The sequence below is a fragment of the Acanthopagrus latus genome, chromosome 6, assembly GCF_904848185.1.
Source record: "Acanthopagrus latus isolate v.2019 chromosome 6, fAcaLat1.1, whole genome shotgun sequence".
Classification (NCBI taxonomy): Eukaryota; Metazoa; Chordata; class Actinopteri; order Spariformes; family Sparidae; genus Acanthopagrus; species Acanthopagrus latus.
In genome coordinates this window covers 32,394,699-32,414,255 of record NC_051044.1, presented here as the reverse complement: position 1 = coordinate 32,414,255, position 19,557 = coordinate 32,394,699, and the positions used below count along the sequence as shown (strand labels likewise).

Below are 19,557 nucleotides of genomic sequence, written 5' to 3'. Positions count from 1 at the left end.
CTGGATTTGAATAATGTGCTAATTTGTTGATGAATGTTTTCGGTTATCCAGGTCTTGTTTTGTCAGCAACTGGACTTGTTTCAGTTTCTAGAAGACATTTCACCTCTCATCCAAGAGGCTGCATCATTTCTAACTAACTGGAGAGGAGTTGTCTGCCTTTTAAACTCTGTGTGGGTGTTTTCTAAAAGTCATTAAGGACACGTGTGAGCTTTGAGTTTCAGACTGGTTACGGACACTTGTGGGTCATTGGTAAAACCGGCCTTCAAGTGGGTTTCTAAGGCTAGTTGAGCCCAGGCATGAATGTTTTTTAAGATGTCTGGGGAGATATATATATCCATCCCTTTATATCATGTCGACATCTCTGTGGAGAGCCTGGTCTTAGAGTCTACTGTCAAACTTACTACCACTTATTGCACAGTATAAGAGCATCTGGCAATGGCGACCATGGTTTTGCCTCTGTGCTATGACCCACGCTGTGCCGCTTTGGGAGTGGAAAAAGTTTATGTCCTTGGTCTGGCTCCTCAGAAGGGCAACTCATCATCTTTTAGGGCTGGGAGAGCAGTGGACACACACATCAACTGGCAACAGTAGTGGTAGAGTCATACCATGGTAGGGTGACATTGTCTGAGCTGAGATCAGGAGCTCAGATTGATGTGCCAGATATAGCCAAAGAGTAGATGCAGAAGAGTCAGTAAAACATGTTTTTTTCTTGTTCAGATCTTTTCTCATAATGCAGCTTCTGGTCCATGAAATATATTTTCATTCCATTAAGTAGGCAAATAAGAAGAATAACAGTACATTACAGTAGTTTCTTGGGTTTAATATTCTTATTGTAGGTTGCTCTGGATAGAAGGGCCAGCTCAATAAATGTAATATCAAAAAAATGTACTGTAACTGTATACTGGCCTCATATGCCTACATCTTTCAGTTCATGTTAAAAGTGATGCATATTTCTAAATTATTAATTTGAGCTATAGTCTGTAACTATTGTTTTATTATTTGCTAAAATTGTCATTATGATCTGACAGTAGAATAAGATACAGGTCAGCTGTGTAAAAATCCACTGTTTGTGGCTCCACCCAGTGGCCCAAATTTGATTTGCAAGAATCCACCGCTCCCGGGTGAACACAACCAATCAGAGCTGCTGGCAGCCCCCCTCCCTCAAGCAGCATGTACTGGGCAGTGCCCCTCCCCCGCACAGGTGCAGTGCCTGGTCAGATACGTTCAAGCTCAAACTGTAAATATGGCAGAGAGCAGAACATTGCCCAAGTGAAAGAGAAGAAAAAGAAGACTGACAAAGAAGTGTTAAAAGAAAAAATTGGGCAGAGCCAGAACGAATTCTAGGATAAATATCGGAGCGTCATTTCAGAGGTGGAGGGAGCTACGGGATTTATAAGGACTCAAGAGCAATGAAGAGTTGGCAGCTTTTCTGCTGGACATGTAAGGACCCCTGCTTGTTTCATTCTATTTTTTAACCATAAGGCTATGGTGGCAACAGTTACAGTAATACTCACAATAGCGCATATCCCCGTATGATTTTGCGGTCGAGCTACATAGCTTGTTGGTAAATCTAGCTTGTTAGCTTGTACTTAACTCCAGTGTTTAGCTTTGTTTTAATGGCTACTGGTTAGCAAAAGTGTCTTTCAAGTGACTGGGCAGTTATAATGTTTGTTTGTGTTCAATACGCTCTGAAGTGGTTGAATTAGCTAAGAGAAATAACGTCACTCATGCTTCAGAGAGGTAAGGTGTGAGTGGGTGAGCGAGAGTGAGGGGACATGCGGACAGTGAATGAATGGCAGAGGAAGGAGAAACGAAAGAAGTAGCAGTAGTAGCGACAGCAATAAAGTGTACAATATAGTCTGTGGTTAGGCTGTGAATAAAGGCGACGGCTCCTCATGATACAGCAAAGCTCCCTGGTATTACTTCCCGACCAGCATAACACGTGAAAAGGGGTTCACCCTGAAGGTAAACACAAACGGTTGTACTGTATAACAGCACTGGTGTGATTTGGTCGCAGCCCTGTGCCGCAGATAATCAAGTTGTTCCATCGTTTTCGGCTCTCCATAGATGGTCTCCAGTAACCTTTTAGCAAGCTTTCAGACCTGAGAAACATGTTTTTGTTTAGATATGTATTTTATGTTCTGACTGTGACACAGTATCTATGAATCTAAAGCATCTATCACCTATGCCCACTCACTGCCATGATCTCCCTCGCCTCGAGTCCTGCATCAGGCACTTTCTGTATGGCAGTGTTGGCTTCATTTTTTTCTCTTCTCTAAATTGTCGAGGTCGGCTGATGTCATATCAACACACCTGGTTTGTGGAAATATGTCCATCTTTGCAGTGCAAATTTTGCCACAATCCGAGACAAGTTGGCAACTGATGTAACATTAATTAACGTTAATTAGAACGCCTGCGCAGCAGAGTGATATGTCTGTAAAAAGTCTTGGTGTGGTTATACTCTATATCAGCACTTATGGAATGCCCCTTGTCGAATCAAATTACATGGTCAGAACTAACTGTTGTATAGTATTGAATATTCTTCATACTGCATCATACATGCAATCAGTGCTTTTACATTTTGGTGCTGCCATGTTGTATCTGCCTCCTGTAGGGAGGTTGAAAAGATGTGACTTGACATGGACTTGGACATGGACATGGAAATCAATGTGACTTTCTCTATGAGACTGAAAACTATTCTGATAAAGAAGAGCTGTATTATTCATTTCATCATTTTCATGGAAGGTGTGCACCTTGGAGTATTTTGATATTCATCTCTTTAGAGCAGCTTATATGATACTTCAATTTAAAATGACATACTGTAATTGATAAAGACTGTGGCAATTTCAGAGTGTCTCTGAAAGATAGTAGACTCAGTTTTATTGTAGCTGAGGGTTAGTGAGGTGTAATGTATTTATCACTGATTAATGTTTGGGAAGAAGTTTCCCCATTTCCATCTCATAATGTGGTCACTTTTTCATATACGGTGTGTTTTATGTCATGTAGAACTTTTTGTTAATTTTCATTTGCTTAATTTCTTTTTGACATTTAATGATTTTTATATGGATGATACTTATATAGTGGGAAAGGAATGGGTTGTTGACTATGAGTATATGAATGTACACAGTATTTAGTAGGCTGCACCTCGCTACAAAATGCACTAGAGCAGGCAGAGGCATCAATAGACAGAGACAAAAAGCTACAGTCAAGTGGACAGTTTTTCTGCAGTCTTCAGTCTGTCAAGGAAATCACATAAATCCTGCTACATCTGTTTCTAATAAAAAAATGGTATTAGTCCTGTACATCAGTTGATATGCAGTTTCCAACTGTTTCAATCATGACAAGGTACCATATTAAAATGCTTTATAAGCAATCTGCAATTTGTTTTCATTGTTCAACCTTCAAAATATATGAATTGTTAGGCAGATTGGCATCAAATTAGTTTGCTGCTGTATACAAATCATGACTCGTCCCATTAAAATGTTTGTTTGTTGTTTATCTTGCTAAATAATAATTAAGTCTAATGTTAAGAACTTGGCATATTATAGTCAATATTGTAGTATTTTTAGTGTTTAAGATAATAAAATAAACGTATTTAGTTTCTGACTACTAATTCTCACCACTGACATGTTGTGAGAGTACATGTTGTGTGCATACCTGTTGTGTGGTCCCACAACATGTATTCTGTCAACAAAATAAAACTTAAAAATCTGACAAAAAAGACTCTCTCCAATTCAAATATGAAAACTTTTTTTCAAACATCATATTGTTGAGTCTACATCTCAACAAATCAGCTCTTTGATTAGACGACAGCTAGGCGTCTTCCATCAAACCCTGGGTCTTGTATTTAGAGTAGGTGTAGGTGGAGAGCATCTGCAGCAAATGTATTTCCTTCTGAGTCAGCTGATGGCTGAACAGTTCTCTCCGTGATCGGTGCAGGTCAGTCAGTACACCTTCGCCATGTGCAGCTACAGAGAGAAGAAAGCCGAGCCTGTGGAGCTTCTCCAACTGGATGGCTACACTGTAGACTACACCGACCCCCAGCCAGGTAATGGCAGCCGCAACACACAGCTGTGCAGTGCATGACAGCAAGCAAAGCTGAGGAAAAAGAAATACATTACAGTTTGAAGTGCAAATCTTTTGTTAAAACCCTTGCACACCCACAGTCTAACTACAGAGGTATTTTCACTGACATTGGCTGATAAGGCTTTGTGTCAGGAGGCTGTGGGTGATTACATTCTGCTTAACTGACATCTCAATCACTGACCTGCTGATTTTGTTGCACCCATTAAGGCCAGACAATTTAGTCAAATATGGACATTTCTGAGGGGTTTCTGTCTATTGTCTTGCTTTTTATTGCCATGTTTGTGATCCTGTTGAGCCACAAATTCAGAACTTCTTCTACTGTCCACCCTTCAGGTCTAGATGGTGGTCGGACATTCTTCAATGCTGTGAAAGAGGGTGACACTGTGATCTTTGCCAGTGATGATGAGCAGGACCGGATCCTGTGGGTGCAGGCTATGTACCGAGCCACCGGCCAGTCACACAAGCCAGTTCCTCCTACTCAGGTCCAGAAGCTCAACTCAAGAGGGGGCACAGCACCCCAGCTCGATGCACCTATATCTCAGTTCTGTAAGTTTTCAAATGTCAGAAACATATTTGTCTCTTCTCACACCACAATAATGTTGACGAAGTAACATTTTAGCTGATCTAATCACTGTCAACCAGTGTAGGTTAGAATTAGGTTATGGCATGCCATTTAATAAGATACTATATATGTGAAGTTTGTCTCTATAGAATGAACGTTTAAATATATCAGTACAAATCTGAGAATACCAAATCGAGCCTAAAGTGGCATCAGTTGAAATATTTGAATACTTTGTTTATGTTAATATTTGCCTGATAAGTACGAACTGCCTGGAAGTGAGATTCACTGCAGTTTGTCATCCACAATGAAACATTCTATCAATTTTCTAATCAGTAGAACAGTATTACAGGTTACCAGTTATATTTAGGGCCATAATTGCGTTCATCAGAGTGTTCAATATCTCTGCGTCTCTTAGGATTACTGCTACCAGATTTTGTCCTGTCAAGCTTATGATAACACACTTCTTGCAGCAAGTGCAGCACTGAAAAATCTGACATTGATTGATACTTGATAACAGATAGTGGGATAGGAGTGGGTTGTTGGTTACAGCTGACTTACAAGCACGTGGATGCACACAGTATTTAAGAGGCTCGTTCAACTGACTAGAGCAGGCGGCAGCAGCAATGGACAGGGTCAAACAGCAGCAATCAAGTCAGACAGTTCTCCTGCAGCCTTCAGCCTGTCCATGAATCTGATTCCAATTTTAAGAAAATAATGGCATTTGTAAAGAGCAGTAAATAAGATATGTAAAACACAGAGATAAGGCAAAATATACAAGAGCAAGATTAAGACATTATGCAAATGCTTGCTTAAATTGTGCCACTGATGCAGCTGCTCTGATATTTAGTGGGAGTTTGTTCCACAGTGTTGGAGCAAGAACCGTAAAAGCACAATCCCCCTTTGTTGTCAGTCCGGACCATAATACTGTTAGAGGATTTGGTTCTCTGATCTGAGTCTTGGAGCAGACTAAGGGCTGAGTAATTCTGAAATGTAAACTGGAGTGAGATCATTTAGAGCTTTAAAAGTAATCAATAAAAAATGTAATTGAATTATGTAATGGATTGGTATCCACTGTTATTTAGCCAGGACTATGGTGATGTGTGATGTGTTGAGTGTTATTGAGGAGTCTAGCTGCTGTATTTTCTGCTAACTGTAGGCAGGCAACTGCTGTGTTGTTTAAGCAGGTGAATAATGAGTTACTGTAATCTAGACAGGAGAAAATGAGGGTATAGATGCGTTGTTCAACTATGTTTCTGGGTAGCATTGGTTCGATGTTGGCAATATTCCTGGTTTGTAAATAACAAGTTCTGACTAGACTGTTAATGTGATGATTAAGTTGAGGTTTTAGCCAGGTTTCTAGCTGACTGTTTTGTGTTTGTTGTTAGTGGTCCACAGTGAGGAGAGACACTATTACAAAAATGATTTGGACCAATACTTCAGTCTTGTCTGTGTTCAGCTGTAGGAAGTTGGAGTACATCCAGTCCTTGATGGCAGCAAGGCAGCAGTGCAAAGTCCAGGCCATTGTGGTTTTCAGGGTTCTGAAAGGTACCCAAGGTACTTCTTGGTCAATGGTATGACACAGAAGTAAAATTGTGGATAACATTACCAAGGGGCGACGAATACAAACTAAACAAAATTGGACCAAACACTGAGCCCCTGTGGGACCCCACATGACATCAGAGCAATTGAGGAAGTACAGTTGTCCACACTCACCCTGAATACTCCTGGATAAGATGGATAAAGCCTAATTCAGAGCAGTCTCACCTAGGCCAAGCCAGTGTTCTTAGTAGGATTGCATGATCAACAGCATTAAAAGCTGTGCTCAAATCCAGCAAAAAGGGACAATGGTCAAGAGTCAGCACTCATTAATATGTCATTGGTCACTCAAAAGACGACTCTTCCCATACTGTGGTTGTATCTAAAACCAGATGGAATTGTCAATTAAACTGTTTCCTACCAGTATTTCTAGTAGTTACTTAGCAACCACTTTTTCATAATTTTTTAGAGTAAAGGCAGTTTAGATGTGGGACTGTAGTTATGGGAGAACGTTGGGTCTAAACCAGGTTTTTAAGGAAATGTTGGATACAGCCTCTTTAAAATAGTCAAGTCAGATAAAAGTGATGCATTTGTAATGTTAAGAAGCTAGGTGGCGATCACTCCAAAAATCTCTTTGAACAAGGCAGAAAGAAGAATGTGAAGTTTGCAATTAGTGATATTAATACTGGATACAATGTCATCGAAGTCCTCAGGGGTCAAACAGTGTAGTGGAGGCAATTAAATAGACATTATAATTCCCTCATATGTATTCTGAGAACTTCAAGTTGTGTGTATTTCATCTATGTTCAGCTCTCCTACATTATCTTTTTAGTTTTCTAATGTTTTCATTACAGCTGTTTTGCTATTTGAAAACACGTGTGTAAACGATTTGCGTGGGACATGGAGTGGCATAGATACATTTGACTTTAATGTAAAAAATCGAAATTTCAGTCCATATACTAATTACAAGAACAAAAATCAGATTAGGTGTTACTTTTTATCAACCACAACTTCTTTTGCTTGATGCCATACTCCCTGCAACATTTTTTTTTTTTATTTTATTTTTTTTTTTACATATAATCCAATGATGTCCTTGCTTTGTCCTCTTCTTGTTCATGTACTGTACATGTTTTTGACTGTTACTGTTATTCTTTCTCAGTGTGCTGCTTCGCGCTTTGTTGTAGAACTGCTGTAGTGTTAAAGTGTTAGTGGCTTTGCTGTGTGTCTTTATGTTTCTCTGTTTCTTCCTTCCTTTTCTTCTTTCTTCCTTCTACTTCTTCTAAACCCTGACCCTGCTATCTTAGCTGGATTAAAGGGTAAGTGCTTTCCTCCCCTTTCTTTCTCTTTCCTCCTTTTGTTGTCCATCACTCTTCCTCTTTTAATACATTTCTGTTTTGTACTACTGCTGGAGAACAGAAATAGGAGACATACTAACTTCTTTGTAATATAACATGCATGCAGAGATGACTTGCTGTTGCTGTGCTTCCATCTGCATATTTGCCATTTGCCACAACAGAGATTGACCAGATTTATTTGTCATGGATCACCACCCTGCAGAAGTACTGCGTTGTATGTCAGGGTTAAGTTTCATAGATGTGTTATGTTTTTCTTTTTTCAAGAGGACATGTTTGTGATTGCTTCCGAGCTATAGCATGTTCACCTTTAGTATAATTTGTGGTGGTTGTTATATCCCTGCCATTAGACTGGACCATTTGATGGACCACAGCTGGACTGTTTTGAAACTGTATGTTTGATATTTTTGAATGAATTCTTCTACAGATTATTATTATTAGGCTTTTTATTTCAGCAATGTCAACTGAACAGAGTTTAAAAGTTCACATAAATAGATGGAAGTTACTGCAGATCATTTGGCTATGTTGATAATGATATCTCAGGGCAGTTATAGTCAGATTTATTTATTTATTTATTCATTCATTTTTATTGGGCAAAAAGTTTGTGCATTTTTTCAACTACACTGAAGAGCTTGTTCAGAACAAGAAGTTGAACAGTGATTGTCCACATTCAGGCTTGCTCTTTGGATGTTGCAAGAATGTATGAATTATTGTTAGGGTGCACCAATCAGGGAGGCCATGAACCAGCAGAAAGAATCCTGAATGACAAGAGAGGAGCTGTTTAAGGCACTCGGCAGGCACAGGGTTTTTTAGTTATTCTCTTCACCACAGAGTTTGTTTAATGTGTAGAATGCCGTGATTTGTTTGCAGTCGTCAGTTGCTCTCGTTTGCTCTGCTGACCGCTGCTCCACTACTTTAACATTACATTGACACCTCTCATGACAGCATAAGAAGTCATCACCAACATGTGGCCTTTAATGTTTATCTTGCAAAGGTGCAATTAAGTCATCAGGTATTGAGTCATTAATGGCACACTCACACTTGGCCCAACTGCTCTGTATCGTGCCAAAGCATGATTATCTATCCTCTCCTGCTGGCCTGCACTCAGATTGCTCTGGTCAAATTGGTAGATGAGGAAATTGTCAATCTGCCAGTATGCATGCAAGATGACTGGTCACTACAGGGCCTTACCATATAGTGTTGTGTTGCAGCAGAAGTTATATCTTATTCAACTTTTTTTGCCAGTGTTGTTGTGCTGGAGCTGTTTTGACACCCCCTCTGCCCCTATAGACTGACTCTATTTAAATGAATGAATAGGCCGCTCTTTCTAAACTCATTTCAGTCTGAATGCAGGCTTATATCATCAACATATGGTGAATACATATATCATGAAAGTTACCAACCATTATATGTGTAGAACACAATGACAGAAAGAGAAATCAGGGCAGACTAACATACTTGATAAATGAAAAACTGCTTCCTGCGTATGTCTGTGTAAGTGAATTTATTGAGTGAGCTGTTTTTGACACAACCACTGGAATCCCACTGAGTCCCAGCAGCTGGTAATTACCAAGTTAAAAGTGCCAGGTCATGAATAATACAGTGAGGTTGCTGCACAATTAAATCAGGCAGCAATCAGTCAATGTTACCAAATAACTACTTGTCAGTTCACACCTGGATCCGCGCAATGAATAATATAACATCACGTTAGCCCCACCACCCACACCCCAACCAAAATCAAAATAGACTACATCAAAACTCTTTAACAACAGAGACAGTTAAGAGATTTTTTTTTCAGTTGCTGAGAGGGGAAATTGAACTTGAACTCGCACTATGCTGACTGTCAGTTTCATTTGTTTTGACATATGCTATTCACATGAATAGAAAAGATTAGGATTATTCTGTGGAGGTGGTGAAATCTGAGATGCTGTTTTTTCTGTCCAGTATCGTTACCAAAATTCTTTCTTTAAATCTCTGCTCCTGTTGTTCTTTTTACTAGAAAATATACATTGATGTTGATGCCAAATCTAACAAGGGAATCTCTTTATAAAGACTGGGAAATTTTGGAGGCTTAGGACCACAACCCTTTCTTCTACAACTTAAATTAGTTGATTGAACTTGCTGTATCTGCAATACACCGTTAACATATTTTATCAGATTTCCCTCCGACATGCTTGTTACAAGTGGGCTCAGAAGGTTGCAATGAAAAGGGAGACCACACCTGTTCCTACCCAGCTCTGGAGAACACAACAAAGAGAGAGAGAACACAACGACAAAAAATAATATTTTATGAAATCAATTTGAACCAAATTAGACCAAATCTAAAAGAAATAAAATTAATGCAAACAACCAACCAAACTAAAACACAGGAGACAGAGAGGCCCTGAGGGAAAGATGTCCAGCCCTCTCATATCTGAGTATCGGGAGAAGGGAGTTCAGGTGTGGCTCATTCTCCTGACACCTTTGCTTCTCAGTCTCTAAACAGGAGCAGGTAAAAACCTAAGAAGGCACATAAAGAGTAGGAGGGGTCATCATTACAAATTGACCACAGGTCTAATAGTTTTGATAATATATCTTGACATAACATAAGATAAGATGTTTCTTTATTGATCCCCTATGGGAGAAATTCGCAGGATATGACAGTTATGGAGGTTATGGAGGCACTTTCTATTATTTCTACTCCTTATACTCTTTCAGCTATGGACAACGACACGTATCACAGAAATAGCAATAATGCATCTAAGACAATATACAATTAATATAGACATTGATAAATTAGTTACAACTTAATTTATGAATCTGTTAATAAATAGACTACATTAAGTAATTCATTATTTCATATTTTAATGGGCAAATAAAAAGGAATTATAAATATAATTTACAAATTAAATATTAATTCATCAATGAATAGTTCAAATAAAAAAGGGATTTACAAAAACAACATTTATCAGTCAAAAAGTACATAATTGAAAAATGCATCAATGAATTAATAAATAAACCCCCAACAAATATATCCCCTGTTTTACAGACCCTTCTTTCAATATGCTGGCTAATGGGAACAAGTCTTTTTGGATGAAGTGCATCACATGATAATGTAATTACACATTAAAAAGATACATTTTTTTGAGCGTCACAACCCGCACGAAATGACTTGTTGTACTTTTAATGCTTAATAACTATTTCCATGAGACTTGCACTCGTCCATATTTAGCTTCTACTTCATATAACACTGAACAAGCAAAGTTCAGCTTCCAACCATTCATCAAGCAATGTTGTTCAGCAATACAGTCCAGCCTCAAGCTTTCCGAAGCAGCTCAATATCAACTTGCAGCCAGAACTCCCACAGCAAAATATCAACACTGAGCTAGGAGAAACTCAAAACTTACACACTACAGTTTAACTCTCAGTTTTTCCCAGCAGCTGAGCATCATCTTTTCAGGAACCAGGTATCCCAACACAATATCTTCAGAGATTGTATTTTTCTATTTCTCTATAGTAACTACTCACTGATGATAAGTGTAATGCAGAATTGAATTTGATGATATCAAAGCTGAGTTAGGGGAAAAGCCCAACTCACAGTTTTAAAACGCAATATAGCAGTGTTGAAAATACACCAGCTTTGGATTCATAATTAGGTATACAGAGGTGTAGGTGAGAGAGGCTAGGCATAAGTTTAAAGATATGTTTCATGGTCAGTCTACCAAAAAGCCATATGCCATACAGCCTCAAATGGTTTTGACCATCAGACCCAGGACCAGCAGTGTGTCTGCTGCCTCCCAGTTCCTCTCCTCTGGATCTATAAATGAATAGCAGCCATCAATCATTGTCAGGACCATCCTTCCCCAGCCCAGACGGACGGGGGTGACTAGTGTCACTGCATGTTACTGTCCAGCCCTCCCGCCTCCACTCGAGCTCACTCAAATCAAACAGACCTGACAGGCCACCAGCTACAGACCAAAGGGGCACCACAATGTCACCTTTTTAGAATTTTGGGGGAGGGTGGTAGGGGGACTTGTTGAGGGGACACAATCAGCTCCCAGCATCCCGCTCTTTGTTTTGTTTGTTGATTGACAGCTGGGGTGCCTTCATTGGGCAGTGAAGAGGACGTTGGCTGACAAATCTCTTGATTGCTGTGTAGCTGAGTATAACCTTCATTCACACCAGTCCCAGGTTCTTTCTGACTGATGGGACAGAATTCAGACACTCAAATAAAATGGCAGTGTAAGTGTAGTGCACTCGCTTAAAGGTAGGGAGTGATTATGGACACAGCCGATTATGAGGTGAAGCCTTTAGCACGTGGACTAAGAGTGATGTAGCTGAGCCATGTGGTTGGGTGAAAATAATGATCAAGTATATATACTCTGTGACCAGTTACAATTAGCTAGTGTACAAGTCTGGTTTACCAACTGGCCACAGCATGGAAATGCCTGAAGGCCCCAGACTTCAAGGAGCCCTGAAAGCAAAGGTTTATGGGTTAGTGGGTTTTTGGTGATGTAATTGATTAGCTGATTAAACACTTCAGCATCTGCCTATCACAGATACATTGGTGTGGTCACAGATGTTGTTCAGTATGCGCTTTCATGATTTTTTTTTTTTTTTTTTTTTTTTTTTTACTTACTAATGTGTGTATTTAAAAGCCCCGTTTGAATGATAATTGCAACAAATGTTTTTTTGAATAAACCCCCAACAAATATATCCCCTGTTTTACAGACCCTTCTTCCATGGATCATTACGGACCATGGGGCTGTGTTGTAAGACAGTAGATGTGTCCAAAGCACAGAGAGGTGGTATCTTTAGTTTTGTAAAGGCAATCCAGCTGCACAGCAATCTTGCATGGCTCCCCTTTGAGTGCCTACAACAATGGAATTTTAATTAAAGCAATAGTAAAATGACTCAGATAAGATCATTGCAGATTCCACAGACATCTGTAGAAATCTGTTTGTTTGTCCACTTTTTTTTTAGAGGTAATCACTCCTCCAAGACACTAGTGAATGTTTTTGCTCATAAAGCAAGATTAATTCACAGTGTTAATTGAAAAACCTAACCCTAACCAAACATTTCTGGTGACTGTGATACCGTCCTTTATTTGTTGTTATCTGTTGTTATTGTTTATGCTACCAGCTGATTTGTGGTAGTACTCGATTAAAAGCTGCATTATTTTATACCAGCATTTTTATTGGCCAACTTATAATGTGAAAATTGAAGGACTGATTTAGGTTAAATCTGAAATGGGTAATGCCATGATTGCACCCTCCTCCACAAATTGTTGATGAAGTAATGTTGGCAAAAGAATTAACCCTTCTTTTTATGAGTACACCTCTACAGCTGGCAGCAGTAAAATGCTAGTTAGTGTAAGTGTTTGTAATCCTTCCTCCAGGTTTTCACAAAATCTGACTTGTGTCCCAACTATATACTGCAAGTATTTCAGTAGCATTCACTGGAAGATCAATATATATAGAATGTAAATGTAAAATAAGCTTGAATCTGAAAAAAGGTTTAGATGTTGTTTTTTTTTTCTTTTTTGCTTTGATTCAAGACAAGTATAGACACACATGTCAATATGCATGAACACAAAATGAACATGACCTCAGAACAACCTTTAACCTCAAGATCAGCAGTCACTTCCTGAAAGCTACATGGAAAACTCTCCTGTCCACCTTAACTTTACACTGCCTATTGAGTCAAAACTGGCAACACTTAAGAAGGAGCTATAATAAAATCAGTGCTGGACACATAACCTTTTAACTGATTGGAGTATTTTCAAAGTTTTGATCACTTTCATAGATCACAGAGTGTTGTTGCATATAAATGACATTTATGAACATTTTCCAAAACTTGTATCAAATTAATTTATAAGTTTGGTGTATCTTTACTTTTTGCAAATTTGGAATAAATACTTTATTTAACTTAATCTGGCAGTTAACAAACTCTTACCCTATACATGAAATAACAATGTGTGCAGCATTGTTTTATGGTTGCCACTTCTTATTATTTGTAATTATTACTCACCATTTGTTTTGATTCCATTTTTATGAGTGCAATAAAAAACATAAAGTTTTAAACATAAAAGATAATAAAAGTATTATCACTCTACCATGGTCTGACATTTGCCCTCTGTTATCATCTCTCTCTCTCTTTCTTTGTCTCCTAATTGGATGTGTGAATGTGTACAGATGCTGATCGAGCCCAGAAGCATGGCATGGATGAGTTTATTTCAGCCAACCCCTGTAACTTTGACCATGGCTCGCTGTTTGAGCTGGTGCAGCGCCTCACTCTGGACCACAGACTCAATGACTCCTACTCCTGCCTGGTGAGGAAAGGCTTTATATCAATGTAACCGTGACTGTCTAAGACTGTGTAGAACCAGCCCAATCCTCAGAATAAATGTTGGCACTGTACATTTCTGCAAACCATGAATATTGTATAGTATATTGTATACTGATATTGATACTTTTCCAGTGTTATGTTGTGGCAATGCTGTGCTTAGGTTTAGGCAGTAAAACAACTAGATAATGTTTTGGCTTAAAATAACAGCTTTTGGACAATCTGATGAAGGTTCTCTATTGTAAAATGTAACGTTTCCATGTCCTTTTTCATTATAAAGCAGGTATAGGCACAAAACGGTCAGTCCAGTTACACAGCAGTGTTTGTGTGTGTGTTCCCACAGGGCTGGTTTAGTCCAGGTCAAGTGTTTGTCTTGGACGAGTACTGTGCTCGCTATGGTGTTCGTGGCTGCCATCGGCATTTATGTTACCTGAGTGATCTGCTCGAGAGGGCGGAGAATGGAGCCATGATTGACCCCACCCTGCTGCACTACAGCTTTGCCTTTTGTGCCTCTCACGTCCATGGAAACAGGTACAAATCAAATCAGTGACCCGTCCCTTCTCCTTCACTTGCAATATATATTTTGTATTGTCGAAAGATGGAGCAGGTAAGTAAAGACAAATGAATGACAAACAAGCTGGTCCACACATATAAGCACATATATGATGCAAATGGGACACCTCACTCCCCTGTCTTTTATGCTTTTATGCTCTTGTTTCATTTTGCATGTCTTTTCAATGTGCAAGTTGTTTGCATGTTCAATTTTTCCTCTTTCTTTTGTCTCTACTTCCCTTTATAACCTCTTTACCTTGTTCACCTTCACAAAATTACCATCCTCCACTGTTCCCCAAACCCTGCACTTCCACACAATCGCACCTAGTCAGCGTTTGTCTGAGTTGTTAAACTGGCCGGTATCTGAGGCCGAACTTGAACAAGCGCTGTTCCCCTCTGCCCCTGAGCTCCCTGCCCAAACTGCTAAGAGGGAGCTCAAAATCATTGAGTTCATGAGGAAAAAGGACCCCAGAACCCCAGTTTTCTCAGGAAACAGAAGGTAAGTCATCTCATAGTCTGTGTTGTAAATTTCAACTGAGAGGAGAATATAAATATCTTCTTTCAAAGTTTTTAGTCTTCGTTCCTATTGTTGACTCACCAAATCATCATTATCATCATCAGACTGTCAAGCTAGAAGTGAGGAGTGTCCAAACTTTTCATGCCACACTCTTTTTGACCAAGGCGGTTCAGGTGCTGGTTTGGAGCCAGTACCTTCTCTGTTCAGTGCATTTTGACAGCCAAGAAAACTGGTTCTAGAGTGGCACCAACACTTTGCTGGTCTAGAACAGAGCACTGTTCACAACAGGGGGCATGGGTTATAGTGATTAATGACCAACAAAACCACCATTTTGAATAACTCATCCACTGAATAAACAAAAGGTTTTCATTATGGATGTGAAATCAAATTAGCAGTAGTCCAAGAACAATTCATGCTTGGTTGCAAATGTAGGCATGCAATGCCAGGAGCAACAACTGTAAAGAGTCGATGTAGTCCACCATAGCTGTTCTTAGCAATCCTGTGAAATTGGAGATGTACACAGTGACTGAATGATGTGACGCTGCGGTGGCTCACATGCCATTGAATAGAAGTAGTTTGTTTAGACTGCAGCAGTTTAGACCGAAGGGGGTGGCTGGTGATAAGAGTGGCAGCATCAATGACAAACAATACAAGTGCAGCATGTTTTATGTGTCATCCCTCAATTTGAGCATGTGCTCCAGTTTACCTTTTCCATTTCCATTTGTTTTGTTTTTGTTTTGTTTGTTTTTTTTCATTTTCATCATCTGCATTTGGCTATGCAGATAATCACTGTGGGACGCAGATCAGCAGTGTTTCCTCCAGTTTATGCTGATACTGTGGCGCTGGGGAGGGGGCTTACATTTGGGTCATCATACTGTAATATTTATACTTGTGTCATAGGCTACTTAGGGAATTTCATTTCTTTTTCTCTGGTTACAACGCTCTCACACAGACATCATGAACTCTCCTGCATGGGCTTGGAATGAAGATTCATATACTATTGTAAAGAAATACTATTTTTATTATTTGTTTCAAGAGAGGAGTTATCTAAGTCAGAGTCCTGCACAGGTAAAAAATATTGTACTGTGTCGGACACAGATGCGGATCAGATCGGATGCCTAGAGAGACGGGTCGGGTTTTACAATTGCCATTTTCAAGGCATCACTTATCATCAGTCATTTTAAGTGACACAAATGATAAGCATTTATATTTCATATGAGCTCATTCATGCGTGTTTGTACCCTCCCAGAACAACCATTGCCCACACTGGCTTAGCAGGTCGGCAAACACAAAGTGCATTGACACACTGTGAGCAAGAGCCTTTGTAACACTACAAATGTGGTGTTTTGTTATCATTTTTTTGTATTATTACGAAAGCAGTCATAATAATTGTGTGCGCAGCTGACTTTTCTGATATATATAATATATAAAGATGTTTACCTTTGATACGTCAACAAGTAGCAACTGCCGTTGGCACATATTAGCTAATTTAGCCCCATCATCTGACGAACAATAACCCATAACAGCTACCATCAGGAATAGTCCTAACAACCAATGAGTCATCATGGTTTAGATTGTCAAAATTAGAAAAATAACAGCTTTAATCCCAGAGGAGCTACATTAGCATTAGTGACAGTTGTGTCCACAAATATGCAGTTACCTATAGTTCCCTTAAAGCTAGGGTCTACAGTCATGGAGAGCTAGCAAGGGCCCCCCCCGTCCCATCAGTGCTCCATCCAAAGCCACACCCCCACAAACTTGAACGTGGCAGTGGGACTCAGCTGGGAGAAGCTGGAGCACGACGCAGCAATTCAGCTGAATTTAGCATGAAGCAGACAGGAAGTCAAGCGCCGAAATAACAAACAACATCCGGTTACTTTTCAAAATAAAACACTCCTTGCTGACACCAGCACACAAATCTCAAAAAAGAGACAAACACAAGCTCCTCTGCTGATCCTTCTTCTAGCTGATCCTTCTATCAACACTTTGTGTTGTTGCTTTTAATAACACAGACCTATAACTGCAGTTGCAAGTGATTATGTGATTATTGCGGTAACTCCTCAGCCTCATGAGGCCAGCTGTCTACAATACAGCGAAATGGCGGACTCAAACCACAACTGGTGGGGATTGCTGGAAGGCGGAGCAAAACCGATCGGAGCCGCAATGCAGAGAACTGTATCCAGTGGAAATTGGGCCGACTCATTAGCCATTCTCATGGCTAAAAACAACACACAAAGAAGCTAACGTTAGCATTAGGCTAATAGGAGCTACAAACATAACCAAGTTGGCAAATTCCCCTGAAACAAAACAAATCATTATCTGTCCAACAGAAAGAGAGCAACCGTGTAGACTTCTTTCTTTATCCAGAACCTTTTTCATCACAGCCTTTTCTGCCTCAGGCTTTCTTTTCCTTGCCTTTTAAGCGGGGTGAGCTGTTACAAGTAGTGCTTGCTGCATTTTCTCTGCCATTGTAACCAAATGAACGTCTTCTCCTGCAACTTCGTATTTCTGCAGAGGAGTGAGCTGAATATTTCCGGCATCAGTGAAACGTAACTTGTGTACACGCGGAGGAGGGAGGGACAGAGGGGGACGCAGGCAGAACGAGACATGAAGGCTTCTGACCAATCAGTGCATCTGACCAGTCCGTGCTATTCGGCCGAATAGCATGGATTGGTCAGATGCATGGATCAGCTTTGGTCAGCTTTTTCTCAGTCCTGCAGCTGCCACAGAGGTCTGATTATTTTCGTTCCTTTTTCTGAATACATAATGTATTGACTACTCTCAGGATAGCAGGACCATTTCATCTGTATCCCTATGCATTAGTGAACAGGGCAGAGCGGCAGAATACAGTGCGAGGCCCAGTTGCTGGACAAGAGTTTTACTTTTGATAAAAACAAAACTTAACTCTCTGTATCCCTCCGCATTAGCGCAACTGCGTAGGGATACAGAGGTTCTACGGTTGAGAAAATGTAGTGCCAAAAGAAAGGCCGGTCTGATGGCAATGTAAAGCGGTGTGAATTTTCCCTTTACAATATACACTTGAATTGTTATGGATTTTTTAAGGGGAGCCTTGTTTGAACCTTGTTTCTCTGGGCACTGTTCGCTGCAGTACAAAGCTGAGCGTCTGGGCTGGAGCGGCTCTCTACTTCTCCAAACTGAGGCTGCGCTGATCGGTGATTACAGTAGGGAACAGATCGACTATAGATATGTACTTTATATGATCCCACTTCAAAAAACCCGAACTATCCCTTTAAAACATAGCAAACAGCAACTGCAGCAGTGTTGTATTTTGCCAGTGGTCCTTGCTTTGGTAAATGATTCTTTATTCTGTGCTTCACATTATTAGTGATGCCTTTTCATCAATACACCACATACTATCCCCCCACACACACATCCACACACATGCATGCATGCACAAGCATGCATACACACACATATGTGTACACACACGCACACGCGCGCACACACACACACACGCACACACACACACACACACACACACACACACACACACACACACACACACACACACACACACACACACACACACACACACACACACACACACACTACTACTGACTACTTGTTTTTAAAGCCCTGAATGGTCAGGATCCTGCCTATATCCATGGCCTGCTTTTACCCTACAGGCCTGAACGCTGCCTGATATCCGCTGACACAGCTTTGCTTATGGTCCCGAGGTCCCATCTCATCACAAAAGGTGACCGGGCCTTCGCTGTCCGGGCTCCATAGCTGTGGAACTCCCTGCCCGCCGATCTCAGGCAGCCAGCTTTTTTATTATTATTATTATTATTGTTATCTCAGAACAGTAATGTTCAAATCCAGAGAAACCCAGTTTCTCAAGGTAACAGTGCATTTCATTTGGTCGTCTGTTGCTATAACTTCTGGGAGAGTGTCAGAGAGTGAGGAGGGAAGTCAAAGCATGACTCAAAATGTAATGTGAATACAACTGTAAGATATTAGCTGATCTGTGAGTATTTATGCTACATATCTTCTATAGGGCTTGAATTATTAAAATTTCCTTTGATTGTCATCCGTAAAATGAAATTATCTGAAACAATTCAAAAGTATGGAGAAGTGTCAGCAAAAATAAAGGATTATGAGAAGCCCTGTCAGTGGCTAAGTTGCGCTCAAATCAAATAAAATCAAATGATCAGAAACAAGGGTGACCCTGGTGTAAAACCTAATCAGGTACAGTAGCATATGCTTCAACTCTGATTTAGTGGGGTAGATTTCAGTCAGACCTGTCCAGGGTGTCCCCTGCCTTCGCCCTAAGTCAGCTGGGATAGGCTCCAGCCCCCCCGCGACCCTGCAGAGGATTAAGCGGCGTACACATAATGTGTACAGATGATGGATGGATGGATGGATTTCAGTCAGAGATCAAATGGTGTCATTTACTGAAGTATTTGTAGTATGTGACACAGGAGTCATTTGGCTTTTACAATACTATGTACCCTGTTATCTAAGTTGCAGTATTTACCTCTTATCTAATCTGCTATGATGTTTGCAGACATCAAATCTGTCAACATCACAGTCAGCCGTCTGTGGATGAAGCCTAACAAATATAGACGAGGGCCACTCTAGCACTGAGGGCAGAGGTCGGGGATGGC

At 40.1% G+C, this 19,557-nt stretch overlaps 1 protein-coding gene across 5 annotated transcripts in view; it reads left to right on the top strand.

Moving 5' to 3' along the window:
• Positions 1–19,557, top strand: part of cadpsa (Ca2+-dependent activator protein for secretion a) — a 164,951-nt gene that overhangs the window by 78,352 nt on the left and 67,042 nt on the right. For all 5 annotated transcript variants that reach the window (XM_037102211.1, XM_037102210.1, XM_037102209.1 and 2 more), the window contains exons 9-12: positions 3,940–4,048; positions 4,420–4,632; positions 13,710–13,846; positions 14,204–14,391. In XM_037102211.1, coding sequence (XP_036958106.1) covers positions 3,940–4,048; positions 4,420–4,632; positions 13,710–13,846; positions 14,204–14,391 — 647 coding nt within the window. The remainder of the gene's footprint in view (positions 1–3,939; positions 4,049–4,419; positions 4,633–13,709; positions 13,847–14,203; positions 14,392–19,557) is intronic.